Below are 14,964 nucleotides of genomic sequence, written 5' to 3'. Positions count from 1 at the left end.
ATTGCGGGCCATCAAGAATATATAAACAGAAATAATAAAAATATATATTTTTAAAATCCAGCCGTCAGTGAGTATTCCTCTTAACCTTTTGATTGAAATGCATAAGTGTACACATCTAGCTTAAAGCAGCCGTAGATATTTTACAGAGGATGAAAATAAACTTTACCCTTAGACTTAGAAAGTTAGAAAGAAACTGGAGAGAGAAAAAAAAAATCAGACGCCCACTTTAGCCTCAAACAGGCCCGTGTGTGAAAATATTGTTGGGTTTTAAACCAGGCTGTGGCCTTAAGAAGGTTGGGGACCACTGTTGCAGAGGTCTGAAAGTCTATACATTGAATCTCAGTTTGAATTTGCATCACTCAGACTCACTCAGACTCTCAGAATTTGCTCGTAACTCTGTGAACATGAAGCCCAGCCTTCGCCTTCACGCTCTGTTGTGGTCTGACCTTGAAGCTGGAGGCAGAGTTTAACCACTCGCACACATTTTTTAGATCTTTGGCTTCTTGTCTATTTTTCTTGCCTTTCTGACCACCCTAAACTCTTTTTTTAAGGGGGGGGACTCTGTAACCCAAAACTTGTGGTTTTCAGAACTTTTGTTAAAAGATGAGGATTGATTACAAACCTTCTTCAAAATAAAAGCAGTGTGTAATGAAAAACTCATTAAAAGTCGACCGCTCCATCAGACACAGACCATCTGAAGCTGAAATGTTCTTTTTTTGGACTATTTTTCTTCGTGTTTGTTCTTTAAATACATACAAGTTTGGTTGCCTTTGCCGAGACAAGGCTTTCTTTGAAGGGAAACACCGAGGTCTGCCTGGAGGGGACAGCGCCGGGATGTGGGTTCAAATCCCAAGACCTTGCAGTGTGAAAATAGCTCAACCCTGGAGCTTGTGGTTCTGGTGCAGAATAACATTAGCCATCATTATAAAAGATTGCATGTATCAGGGGGGAAGAAAAAAATGACATCTGCAGGTCAGAATCAAATGAGTCTGGGGGGAAAGAAAACTTTCTGAAAACCCCAATGACATCACTAATACAAAACTCTCCTCAAAGTCACGTTTATATTTAAATTGTGGTCAAAGAATTTGCTGGAAATGATGGACTGTGATGACTGTGTGTGTTTAGTTTAATTCCAGCCTGTTTGTAGGTGGTCCTTTGGTAATAAAATCCATTGCAATGAGCTGCACTTTAACAACTTTAACAGTTTTTTTTCATTAGAAAACTGTTGGAGTCAGTGACCTCCACTCAGTCTGTAATTAAAAAGTTGCTACAAATAAAACAAATGTCGCCTCACCGTCCAAATTGTCTCTGATTAAAGAAAGGAGAAAATAATACATTTGCCACAAGAAGTGCTCAGTGTATCGGTTCCGTCTTTTGCTGTTTGTTGGTGTCCGGAGAGGGACACATGTTTCCAATAATGGGATAAAAATGTGAGGCCTAAAAAAAAGGGGGATTGTTGCCAGGATTTTGGGGAGAAAGGGACTTTCTCTCACAATTAGAGAACTCAGATCCAAAGTTCAGCTGACAACTGAGCAGCTTTTTTAGTTTGTAGCCTTGGAAGACCATTCAGTGGTCTGGTGGAAAAAATTGCACTTTCTTTTTTTCTTTATTTCTTTGGTCAATCTGACCACCATCAAACATATAAATGTGATTCTGACAGATTTTATTAACCTTGTGAGTGTAAAACAATAACATATAATGGATAATAATTGGTCGTTTGGATTTATAAATTGGATTTTACACATTATTTCTCTGTATCAGTTCTTTCAGTTTTTTCGAGTTTTTATGTATTTTGGACTAAATGTCAACCATAAATTCTGCTAAAATAAAATTGTTTGTCCTTTACAAAACAAAAAATACACACATCTAAAACAAGATGTGTATATTTCTAATATTAAGTCAAACATTCTTGCCCGATTGGCAGATTTTCTTCAAATAAGAAAAAGAAAGTCTGCAAAAGGGATACAGACAAAATGGTTTTACCAAGAAATAAAATTCTAGTCACTAAGAAATGTTTTCTTAAATTAAGATTATTTTTTTCTGAAAAACGGTTTTGAAAAGATTGTTGTTTTTTGCAAGACAGAAAGAATAAGACAAAGATTCTTTAAAAAACAAAGGTTGTTTTTACTTTCTTAAATTTCATTTTTTGCAGTGCAGAACACATTTTATCAGTTACAAAACTGTTTGGTGGTTCAAGCTGACCTCAACATGTGTGAATCAATGCTCTTAAACTTGGAATTTGATAGATATTTAGATCAATTTTTAAATACAACACTGTATTGTATCATTAATAACCTTCCACAAAACCATCAGTATTGACGGGAATTTTGAAAATGAGATTCATGAGGAAACAATTTCCACACAGGATAAAAGCTGCATAATTCTGTCAACAATGGAGCATCTATGGAAATGTGTTCTGCTTCCGAGTAACTCTTAACAAATCCACTGAACTCAAAGAAAAGCTTGTCGTAAGCGTACAAGAAAATGCAACGATTGCAAATCTCGAATGTGTTGCAACAGCCTTGTTTTGGAATATGTGAGCACTTTTCCAGATAATCGGTAACCGTAAATGACTGAACTGCTTTGAAATGCAAACTCGGGTCATGAATGAGGCCTGTTCTGCAGCTTTTCTGTCTGCTTGAATGGCAAAAAAGGGTATCATAAAACAGGAAAAGAATGATGATTCTAAAAAAGAAAATCACTAAAACGATCACTCCATCCAGCAAGTCATTTTTACTTAAGAAATCTCAAAACAAAATATCCAAATGTAGAAACAAGGAGCTCCACACATCAATCCAAAAAGATAAAAAATAAGCTTAAAAGCTGTTAAATAGAATTAATAGAATTAATGGTAGAATTAGAATTAGAGTATTTGTTGTTCATTTTGATCACACTGACAAATAACTATTGTAAAAAGTGGAAATGACTCATTTTTGAACATAATATGAACAAAATAAGCATCTTAGGACAAGTTGGCCCAACTTAATAAATCCTCATAAAATCAAAATTATTCCTTATTCTAAGAATGTTAATTTAAATTTTTGTTTTCCAAATAATGACAATGAATGTCAGTCGAACATTTATTGAACTATAAAACAACATCCTAATGATTAAACCAAAAATCAAGTAACTTTTAAGTTTTTCTGAGTCTAAAATCAACTTTTTCTATTGTCAAGATATGGAGAAAAGGATTTTAGCAAATCTAATAATGGTTTTCTTATTTCTAGATTCTAGCTCATAAAGAGACAAAAAATATTTGCTGTACTGATTTTGACAAAAGCTTGGAAAGATATAGAGCGAAGAAAAATGGTGAAGTATCTACAAACGGGCTTTGAATGGATCAAAACGCGGTGTATGTGCTGTAAAAACAAAAAATCTCATTAAGTAGTTGTAATCCAGATTCTAGTTTAAATATCTTATTACATTTGATATAAGATGAAACTAACTTAGTAGTAACATTTTACTGTAAATTGCAGTGACTTGTTCTAAGACAAGAAGTCTTCAAAATATTGTTTGTTTTGTTTTGTTAATCCACAAATATATCAATTACTTCACAACAATTAAGTTTTTATCTGTGAATGGTGAGGGATATTTTTTTCAAGGAGCTGATATAATTGATTTGGGCAAACTAGAAAGTTTTATTTATTTCACTTCTTCTGAATTCCAAAAAATTTTTAAGACAAAATTATGTCAAAATGTGTAATTGTAGTCCTAAGAAGATAAAAATCTAGAAATAAGGACACTTGGACAAGCATTTAAATATATCTACTTTTTGGGGGGCAAGTAAAACATATTTTCAGACATAATGTCTCCAATTACCAGAATATTTTACATAAGTTTAAGTGTTTATATTTGGAATTCATTATTTAGTCTTAAAAGGGCAGGACATCACACCTTATTTTAGGAAATCTTACTATGACAAATATAGAACTTTTAGTGGCATATTTTTTTCACTTAAACATGGGAAAAACATCTTAAATCTATATTTTCTTTTTGAAAATGACTTATTTTCCCCCCAGTGTACAGAGATTGACTGATGCTGGACCCAAGTGAGAACAGCTGTTTTTTATTTTTAAAAGTCAATATCACGTTTGTCTCTGCAGATGGTTTCTGCTCAGCAGAGTGGGACGGTATTGTTTGCTGGCCTGAAGGACCTCCTGGAAAGCTGGTATCCACCGCCTGTCCAGAGTATATCTATGATTTCAATCATAAAGGTGGGCACAGTCAGGCGTTTGGGGAACAATCAAAGGCTTCTGTCCTGAGCGGAAGCCCCTGTGAAACCTCCTTGATGATTACTACCATTATAATTCAGTCTCAAATCTGTAACTTAACCCTTCTCTTTCTCCCCCTCCCGGTGACCAGGACTAGCATACCGTCGGTGTGACAACAATGGAACATGGGAGCAGGCATCAGCAAACAAGACATGGGCCAATTATAACGAATGCGCAAAATTCCTTTACCATTACAACCATAGCCACGAAAAGGTGAGATGCTCCTCATTTCCATCTATATGCTCACCACCTCAGCGGTATGCCTTCCCTCCAAATTAATTAGGAGCGATTAGCATAAATGAATGCATCACCTGGGCTGACCTGTCCCACTCAAAACATTAGAGCCATTAAGCGTGTCACCATTCTCACCCGCTAATTACAATTCCTTAGAAATGAGTAACACAGTTGCAAGAAGCCGATTGTATGCAATGTGAATTACCCCTATGCATGACATGTTGAGATAAATATGCAACCATGAAGACGGCGTAGAAATGGGATTATTTTGTTAAAGTTTTAGCTCCAGAGTGTGATTTTCTTAACAGAAATTGAATAACCAGAAAGTTTTTTTTTTTTTAAAAGTCATGCCATCATATAAAAAAAATATGACCAAAAGAAAGAAAACAAAAAAAACTTTATAACATCAGCCAACAGAGCATAATTCCAGCAGTGTCTGCTATGCGGTTAGATTTTTTTCAAGAGTTTTATTTTCCCTTTTTAGCCACAGACCATCAAAAGAGGTCGGATGTGATGATGGGTGATGTGTTCTGGCTGCAGCTCCTGCCGGGGGTCCTAAAAATGTTCGATGGGGTTGGAGTTGGGGCATTGCACACATCTGTTAAACTCAGACTCCTCTTTTGCTCTTGGACCCTCATCTAACTTTCACAGTGAAACAGACTCCACCTTTAATGGTGTCAAACCTGATGGTTGAAGGGCAACCACTGAAAACTGTAATGTCAGAAATGTTTCTGCATTTTGTATGTGTTTAGACAGAATTGTAGCCTCATTTTTATCAGAATAGAATAGAATAGAATAGAATAGAACAGCTATAACAGGTATTACCAAGTATTTACAGGGTGCATTAGATTGACTTCTTAAAATTTAACAGATAAAGTGCAGGTATTCAGTCACAATAATATAATTATAATGATATAATATAATAATAATAATTATAATAATGATAAAATGATAAAGAAGTAGATATACATTTAAGGGGGATGGATTATTTAATCTGCGCTAATTAGAATTCCTCACATAATCCTGTTTATAGCAGAAAAAGTGAAAAATAAATCTTTATTTGGATTTCATTTTTTCTATTAAAGAAATTTCTTGTCTTATCCAAGAGGCGTTCTTTATCCAGAATTGTCAGAAAGACGCTGCTGTTTGATTCTAGTTTATTTTGAAAACGTACAAAAATCTGCCCCCAGTTATAATTTACTATTTATTGCCAGGCTCCCCCATGGGGAGGTGCCTCCATGGTTAATGACAAAAACATGAGGACAGACCAAAGCACACGGCAAAGCTGCTAAACCGCAGACTATCACTACTGAGGCACAGGTTTTTCTGGCAAACTGATGTTAAATGACACCAGCAGTGAAGGGAACATCAAAAGTGGCTCTTGGGTCCCTCGCGTGGATCTACAGAGTTTGGTTTTTCTGTCCTCACAGTTCCTTCACGCTGCCAGCCTGCTGCAGGATTAGGATCCTTCCAGCTAATCCAACCTCTGCTGCTAAACTCTGGACCTGATCTCAGGTTTTTAGCAAACATTAGAGCTACAAATTCTCCAAAGAATTTCTGGGATTAATGCAATTATCTTTTTGTTTTTTGTAAAACTTTATTGTTGAACAACTAAAATATCAATTACTTAGCAACAATTAAATTCTTCAAACTGTTGGGCCCTGATTTCCCTTTTTTTCTTTTTTGCTTAGCCTGTTATGTTTAACTTCTGATAATAAACATTTCAAAATAAAACTGAAAGAAAAATGAAACATTTATAAGCACACACATTTTAAAACTTGGTTAAAAATTATCATTGATGTTGCATAATATTTCTGATAACAAAGACCCCTAGATAGAAAAATAAAATAAGTTATGGGTACTTTTGATAAAGAGCATTACAGCTAAACAAAAGACAATATTTTCAATTCATGCATTTTTTAGTATCGTTCGTTTTACAAGAAGTTTGGGATTGATTATTTATTGTCATTGTCAATGGTACATTTAAACAGTGCTCTTTGGTCAGTGCATCATTTATTCATTAAAACAATAATTTACCGTTATAACATTTACAACTAAAAAAATAAATAAAAATTAGTCATCAGTCATTTAAAACAAGGAAATAAAATTTAGGAATGTTACAATTGGTAAAACCAGAATGTTTCAAATAAATTCAATTCAATTTTATTTATATAGCCCAATATTTCAACAATAGTCGTCTCTATGGGCTTCATAAATAAATAATAAAGAATAAATTAAAGTATCACAAGACCTCAGTTCAATTCATTTTAAAAACATCCTCCATTGCACAGCTCAAACAGGTGCAGATTTTGCAGGTTTTCTAGCAATTTTTAAAATATTTGTTGCAAACGGGTGAAAACTGTTGTGGAGTCTTTTTGTCCTTATGCTTGACCTGTAGCGTCTGCCTGAAGGCAACAGATCAAACGGAGGGCGCCGCTGCGTTAAGTGTCTGTGATGTTCTGTTGAGGCAGCAGGAGCTGGGTAGGTTTCCCAGAGTGGGGAGAGGGCAGCCAACAATGTTTAATGGGGGGGTCAATTGTAAAGTAAAAAATGTTTACAGTTAAATCTGGATTTTCTTCTTTTCTTTTTTTTAACATACATTTATAACTAAGTTAAATAGCTTTTAAGTGCTTGAAGTCTGAAATTGAATGAGTCCTTCGTGATTAGAAACCAGTTGTCACTAGAAAGATGGTTTGGACCAAGCGCTGGTTTCTATGTCTGTTTAACATAAACCTCGAAGGAGGACGAAACTGTTTCATGGAGAGTATTTGCACACTGTTAGAAAAGACTGTTAAATAATTTTAGTTATTGTGCTTTATGGCAGCTAACAGTAGAGATGCTGTCCCATTAACTCAATGAATCATGGGAGATTTAGTAAACAAACTGTAGAGGTGATCTTGGACAGACTCACGTCTGTTATTTTTTTTAAAGGGACTTTATAAGGCATGTCGGCACAAGGAAGTGAGGACGTTAACCACGTCTGATTGGTTAGACTGTTGACGTATGTGATTAAGCCTCCAAGAATGATCGGTGGAGACAGTTTAAGGGGTTAAACCTTTTCCAAAATTGGAGCAATTGGAAAAAGTTGTAGTGAAGTCCCGGTATACTCATTCTTAAGGCCATGTCACAGAACCAAATATGGACATATTGCACGGATAAAAAAATCGGTCATATGTGAATAAATGTGGAAAAAGTAAGAAAAGTTAGTCTTTCACGTGGAATTTCACACATGAACCACAAAAAAAGTATGAATAAAGCATGCAAGGAACACGTAAATTATCGTAAAAGCCAAATCTGGTCCAACTTTTCTGCGTCAATTACGTAATTTTAATGCGCCGGATAGGTGATATAAAAGTTATACATACATTGGTCCGTTAGACATATGTGGAACTGTCGTGCAAAGCCACAAATTTGCCTATGCATCTCTTAGAAATCACGCACAATTGCAAAGATACGTAAATTTTGCGCATGCATTGCTTAGGAAATGAGTTGATCTAAACTGTGTGATTCTCAAATGACCAAAAATTTTGAACAGCTCCAAACGGAATTCACATAAAGACACGCCGGTTGAAACCTTCGGCAGACATCTGCGTACAACGAGGAATGACGAATACAAGAAACACTTATGAATTACATGTATCACGCATGTATCATGAAAGACCAATATTGCTACATGGAAAATGCGCAAAATGAACGTAGTGGCCGTGTGACCTGGGCTTTACCAAAGTAGTCTTGAATAGCAAAGAAAAAGTATTTTATAAGCTTTCATATTCCTGACTGCTCTGCGTGAATTCGGTCTGTTTGGACGAACTCAGAGCTGATATCCTGACGATGGTAAAAAATGTTTGGTCAATTAGATGAAATTGAATAATTTCCTACCTGGTACACTGATTGAAAAACACCAGATTAGTTATTCAGGGATGGACAACTCCAGGCCTCTAGGCCTGGTGTGCCTGCATGGTGTTAAATATCCAAGCTCTACTCATGAATGATTACCTGGTGCAGGTGTGTCCAGCCAATTAGAACATGCCAGAGCAGGTTATGTTGGAAAACATGCAGGGATGTGGCCCTCGAGGCCTGGAGTTGCCCATCCCTGAAAGACTTTTGTCCATCATTTACTGCATGGAAACTATTATGCAAACGCACAAAGTTGGTGCAATTTCTTGAACGTGTTTCTTTTGGGAGTTTGTTTTGCTGCTCTGTCGGTTTTTCTAACAAACTTGCGCTCTCCAACAGGAGGTCTTTCACCGCCTGTATCTCATCTACACTGTTGGGTACTCCGTCTCTCTGGGATCACTCATGGTTGCTGTTGTCATCCTAGGATATTTCCGGTGAGTTTGTATTCTGAGTGAAATATTTCCGTCACCCCTTTAAGTCTCAGATTTTCCTGAGTTAGATATTTGAGTTTGCTGCTGGGTCAGAAATTGAGGTTGTGGAAGAGATGAGCAGGGAGTCCATAGAATTATTGATGACATGTCAGCACGGAGGGAAATTTTATCAGCTACAAACAATAAAGCTGATAGTTACAGCAAGCTTCATAATAATAATATTAATATTATATTAATAATAATAATAGTGGATCAAGGCAGAATTGTGTTCATGTTAAACCTAATAATAATAATTAATAGTATTATAGATGTTTTTGTTCATGTTTTCTTCTAATTTCAGATTACATTTATTACAAAACCTATCATTGTGATATATTTTTGGTTTTACAGAGCTTGTCCTAAAAAAAGAGCATAATTTGGTAATGGAGAGGTTTGGTTTTTAGTTGTATGAGTTATTCTTATTACACTCAAAGCTTTATTTGTAATCCTGCTACACCTGTAAAATCTGCGTCTTAAATAAAGGTAAAATCAATAACATTATTGAATTTTGACTAACATGGTTAATGCCTAGCCGATGCGTCTATATTTGCTTATTTTATGGGGCTCAGGGAGTTTCAGGAATCAATCTGAAAGTAATGTTTACAAATGCTCCCTCCCGGTGGGACTTACTGTACAGCCAGTAAGTCAGGAAGTTTTAGGAATGCTCCCAACTGGCATCAGGAAATTTACGGGCCAAATGAGTTTAATAAGTTATCCCAGGGGCCCATCTGACATTCTGGCACCGGCATCCGAAGCCACGTTTCCCCGTCAACACATCGGCTTCTAGAAAGGAGAGTTCATAAATGTTTTCCAGAGAGAGCAAAGGGATATTTTACATTAGCACATTTGTTCCGTTTCTTGTCATCTGGGAAATCAGTTTTCCTAAATCGATTGTTTTATCTTCAGAACTGCAAAAAGAGCAAACGATTTAATGCACAGCAACTGACTTTAAGTTGAATGCTTTTGACTGTAAATGGTGAAAGTGTGACCGAGCCTTTACCTTTCCTTGGCAAAACAAGGTGACTTTAGCTTTTCATCATGTCAAAACAAATTCAGCATCGTATAAATGAACTCAGCAAAAGCTTTTTTTTGGTTTCTCCAAAATGTGTTAGCCTTCGATGCAACAAAGCAGTTTTTAATTAATATTTGTATAGTGTTTCTGTAGCAAAACTGCAATAAAGTTTTTATCTGACCATTAATCTGAGCCATCTGCTGCTGTGTTCTGTTTTGTCCCCAGACGGCTGCACTGCACCAGGAACTACATTCACATGCACCTATTTGTGTCCTACATGCTAAGAGCCATAAGCATCTTTGTGAAAGATGTTGTCCTCTACTCTGAATCTCCATTAGAGAACATGGAAAGAGTCACTCTGGATGACCTCAAGTCCATTACTATAGCTCCACCAGTCAACAAAACACAGTTCGTAAGTGGCCATGGCTGCATTTGGGAAAAACTTTGAGGATCAATTTATGTTCTTTTAATAAATGCACACAGAAAGAATTAATCAGTTCAATTCTTTTTTTTTTTTAAAACAATAACAGACAAATATAAATGTGAAAAACGTTAAAACCTGGTGATTTGTAGTTAAAAACAACCAATTTAGATCTCATATTTGTAAAAAATAATAAGAAAAATCAATAAAAATGCATGTTAATAAATTAAGTAAGTCTGCTAAACCATAAATGAGATATTGCAGATGTTTTGCCATCATTCCAGTCAGACGTCCATAAAGCAACACAACCCTTTTTCATTAGGTCCAAAAAAGTAATGCATGCAAATACAGTTGAAATAAATAATGTTTAACCTCAAATACAAAAGGGGTTTATACACATAAACACCCTGTGTGTCAGAAGATTCATAACAGCCTATTGTAAATTTAAAAGCTGTCCAATGCAAAATGCTTTTACCTGTTATCTGTTTGCCCAGCAGCTGGGTTATAAAAGTTAAATAACTAAAAAACATAAATAAATTAGTAATAAAAAAAACAAAACATAACTTTCGGTGTTAAAAACGACCGTGTTTTTTTAGGAAGATTTATTTGCCTTTTTCTAAAATTTGTCATTTTATTTGTCTAAATGTTGCTTTAAAGGCATTACCTATTACAGATTAGATACATGTCACAATCATTTTCATAAAATAGGTGACGATATTTTAGTATTTTTCTTTTTTGCACAGTGTTTTTAGTAGCACCTAAACAGCCAGTAATGTCAGGAAGTCCACAAAGGTTTCCAGAAAACAAGGCAAACGCATTGCTTAGGCAGTCGGGGCTGCAAAATCACCCACTGATTAGAAGTAGAGGAGATAGAGGAAATAAAGTGGCACTCAAAGGATGAGGTCCTCGAATGGCTTCTATTAATCACGGCGGGACCTTACCTGCTGCCAAATCAATGGATGAGTTAATCAGAGTCTGCTCCAGGGACGGCTAAAAATCCAGTCAATATGTCAGCGTTTAACTGGATTGTTATGAACCTCAGGTCAGGTTTTTCTGCAAAAAAACAGGCTGTTTGGGATAAACAGTGATTAAATAAGAACATTAGGGTTAAAAAACGAAATCTATCCTACTATAACTAAAGGAAAAAACATAGAACACAAGATTTTTTTTTACCTTGTTATAAGTTTTAAAAAAAATTCTGCCAATGCTGCCAATGCAACAAGTAGACTTTGTTTTGGTAAGAGTTCTTAAAATAAGTTGTGAGATTCTGCTCAGAAATGAAATCTATAAATTAGCAATACACACTGATATTTTGCTTTGGTAATTGGAAATATTATGTGTTAAAGTGGTATTGCTTGAAAGAAGTGTTGAAGTGTGTGCAACACACATGTTTACCCCCCCCCCCCCCCATCCAATTTAAAGCACTAAACCATCTTAAAATAATAACATTACTCATTTAAAGATAAATAAGTTAAACAAAACTTTTAGTTTTAATCAAGAAGTTCTGTTTCTTAAAACAAGAATAAAACCTCTGCTTAAAAAAAGTATTTCAATTAAGAAACTTGTTTCAACAGAGATTATGCAAAAAATACAATTTTTTTTCAAGATCAAGTTGTTAACCTACTGAAAATAACTACTAGTTTTGTCGTATTTTACTGCACTACTCATCTGAAATAAGTATTTTTTAATTTGAACTTTTCTCTTATGACAAGTAGTAATAAGAAACCTGAAACCTGACAAAAATACCTGTTTTTTGCAGTGAATGAACAGAGACGCTTAATTAACAAAAATATTCTTGTTTAAAGTAGGCTGAGCCAGAAAAAGAGCACGTCCTTCTTACTTATTATTTACTAAAGGCTTTCCGAAAAAGCAAGTTAAGCTTTTCTCATAAATGTATTTATAGTAACTCCAAAATTTAAGCTGCTAATAAGTGTCAGAACAGAGAGCATGTTCAAACATGATTAAAAAAATGTTCCTGCACCAAAGTGCATTGCTGACTTTTTGCACATTTAAAATTATGAGATTAAAAAAACGTTAATATAATTAGATTACATTTACTAGTCTAGTCATTTGAGGTATGCAGTAGCTTTGTAATTACATTAAAACACTACATCGAACATATGTAGAATTTAAATTAGGATAAAGGGAAAAAAACTGATTTTATTTCATTAAAAATGAAACTATCTTTTTATATGCATGTTTAAGGTTTTTATAAAGTAAACAAAAGATCAAAAACATGAGAATGTTTCACCTCAGTAAGCAGCAAACAAAAGCTGTCTTCTCAGCTTTTGTATTCTAAATCTTCTTCCCTGGAGAATAAAAGGGGTCCAACACTGGAAAAAAACAGATTGGTCCTTATCATATAAATTTATAACAACTCCGGCTCAGAATCTGCTGCATCTCTTTTGTTCAAGGGAATGGGGAATTGCAAATAATACTACCTTTGTGAAGTTATTTTTTTTTATTAGGCGGCATTTGTTCAGCTGCCAGAGAGGACAAATCTTTGGGGAATCTTCACAACACTTTCATTGTGTTTATTTGATTGGTCCATTTGTTCTGTTTTCTCTGGAGTCAAAAAAAAATAGTAGATAAATGAATATATGAACTTTATGGATTTATATTAGAATTACATGAAATTACATTTGTAGAAAAGATGTGATACGTTTGTTAGTGGAAATATTGATTATTTGTCCATCTTTTTCTCTCTGCTGTTCTTATAGATTGCCTGCAAGGTGGTGGTCACCTTGTTCATGTACTTTCTAGCAACTAATTATTACTGGATCCTTGTGGAGGGTCTTTACCTCCACAGCCTCATCTTCATGACCTTTTTCTCAGACAGAAAGTACCTCTGGGGATTCACTCTGATTGGATGGGGTGAGTTCTTTGTGGTTTACATTGTACTTAGTTGATTGCCATATTTAACACTTGAAACATGGTTTGCATTAATTCCAATATAAGTTAATAATTTGTAATTGTGAATTCAGCATGCAGCAACGAAATAGATTTTTTTAAATTAATTTGATTGTGGGCTTTACAGTTCCTGCATTGTACACACTGTGCATATATGTTACATAAGCACAGCGCATACAATGTGGATGCTGTGCTACCCAGGTTCTACTCATAAGATGTGAGAACATTTTAAAAAGTCCCCGCCTTATAAGGAATCTGTGTAATCTTAGACACTTTTACATTGAATTTTACAGGCGTGCCCGCGGTGTTCGTATCCATCTGGGCGACGGTTAGAGCCACATTTGCTGACACAGAGTAAGTAATCCCAGTGACTAATATTACGCAAATCTAGTCTACACTAGTGTCTCTCAACCTTGTTTGAGACAAGGTTCCCTTTTTCCTTCACAAAAATCACAAGGCAACCGAAAATGTCACAAAAGAGAGACAACCGTACTAATGGTGTACCAGTCCCTCTTGGATCTCACAGGCTTTTTTTTGTAATCCTTGCAGCACAAAAAGTTTGAAGTTGTAACTGTTTTTCCTAAAAGTTGCATTAAAATGCTATTTTATGTAACCTCACAAATAAAAAACCTTGAATAAAGACTATAAAGATTTGCCGTTTTAAAAAGTGATTTGTTTTAAATTTTTGTTTTGTTTGTGCAAGAGCAGCTGTAAATTTTGAATATTTAAATAATTGCAGCATGATTCGCAGCGTTTCCATCACACAGATGCGCAAAACTTTATCAAAATTCTAAAAATGTTGAAAAAACCCGTTTTCCAATTATACTGTTTCCATTAAATCACCTGGATCCTTTTCATAATTCAGATGGTCAACAACCCAAAACATACAGCCAAAGCAACTTAGGAGTTTATTAAAGCAAAGAAGTGGAATATTCTTGAACGGCCAAGTCAGTCACCTGATCTTAACCCAATTGAGCAGCATTTCACTTGTTGAAGACTATCTTCAGACAGAAAGGCCCACAAACAAACAGCAACTGAAAGCCGCTGCAGTAAAGGCCTGGCAGAGCATTCAGAAGGAGAAAACCCAGCATCTGGTGATGTCCATGAGTTCAAGACTTCAGGCTGTTATTGCCAAAAAAGAGTTTTGTAATGTACAGAAACTAAATTAGAAAGAATGTGTCTCTGTCCAAATATTTATGGTCCTGACTGTAGATTTTAGATTCTGGGCCTGTTAGGATGAACACAGAGTTAATATCCTGTCAATAGTAAATGTTTTTAGACCACTGGGGTAAAAATGAATAATTTCCCACTATAAATCTGACCATCTCTCACTAGTATGCTGCAGAATGCTGGTTAAAAAACAGAAATGTTTATAAGAAACCCAGTTCAGGAGATAAATGTCATCATGTGTCTTAATTTATTCCTTGTAAACCATAGAAAACAAATACAAATCCAAAAATAGTCAATAAAAGCTGCTTTCAGTTATTCTAAAAAGGATTAAATATTTATAAATTCAAATCAAGTAAAGTAGTGATAAAGTAAAGTAGTATTAGCAAAAGCTGAGAAACTTGTGTGGTTTTTAAATTCCACATTCCCACACAAACATCTCCAGTAGCTGCAGATATTCTTTACACCCCCATGTGAGCAAAAGTCTGCCATGATTTACATAGTAAAGTATGAGGACAAGTTTGACAGCAAACTGCAATAATTGACTAATCTTCCATGACTTCAATGGCCAGAATCATCTGG

General features: G+C 35.1%; 1 protein-coding gene and 1 non-coding gene across 2 annotated transcripts in view; both read left to right on the top strand.

Moving 5' to 3' along the window:
* Positions 1-14,964, top strand: part of pth1r (parathyroid hormone 1 receptor) — a 70,914-nt gene that overhangs the window by 45,037 nt on the left and 10,913 nt on the right. The window contains exons 3-8 of the mRNA XM_023965192.2: positions 4,104-4,214; positions 4,363-4,484; positions 8,742-8,836; positions 10,110-10,296; positions 13,026-13,179; positions 13,509-13,569. Of these exons, the coding sequence (XP_023820960.1) occupies positions 4,104-4,214; positions 4,363-4,484; positions 8,742-8,836; positions 10,110-10,296; positions 13,026-13,179; positions 13,509-13,569 (730 nt within the window). The remainder of the gene's footprint in view (positions 1-4,103; positions 4,215-4,362; positions 4,485-8,741; positions 8,837-10,109; positions 10,297-13,025; positions 13,180-13,508; positions 13,570-14,964) is intronic.
* On the top strand, positions 13,331-13,415 carry mir460 (microRNA mir-460). Its single transcript, NR_107187.1, has one exon. It is a non-coding gene; the product is annotated as a microRNA mir-460 (primary transcript).

The sequence above is a fragment of the Oryzias latipes genome, chromosome 17 (assembly GCF_053564925.1).
Source record: "Oryzias latipes strain Hd-rR chromosome 17, Olatipes_Hd-rR_3.1".
In the NCBI taxonomy this organism is placed as follows: domain Eukaryota; kingdom Metazoa; phylum Chordata; class Actinopteri; order Beloniformes; family Adrianichthyidae; genus Oryzias; species Oryzias latipes.
This window is presented reverse-complemented; position numbering and strand designations above follow the sequence as displayed.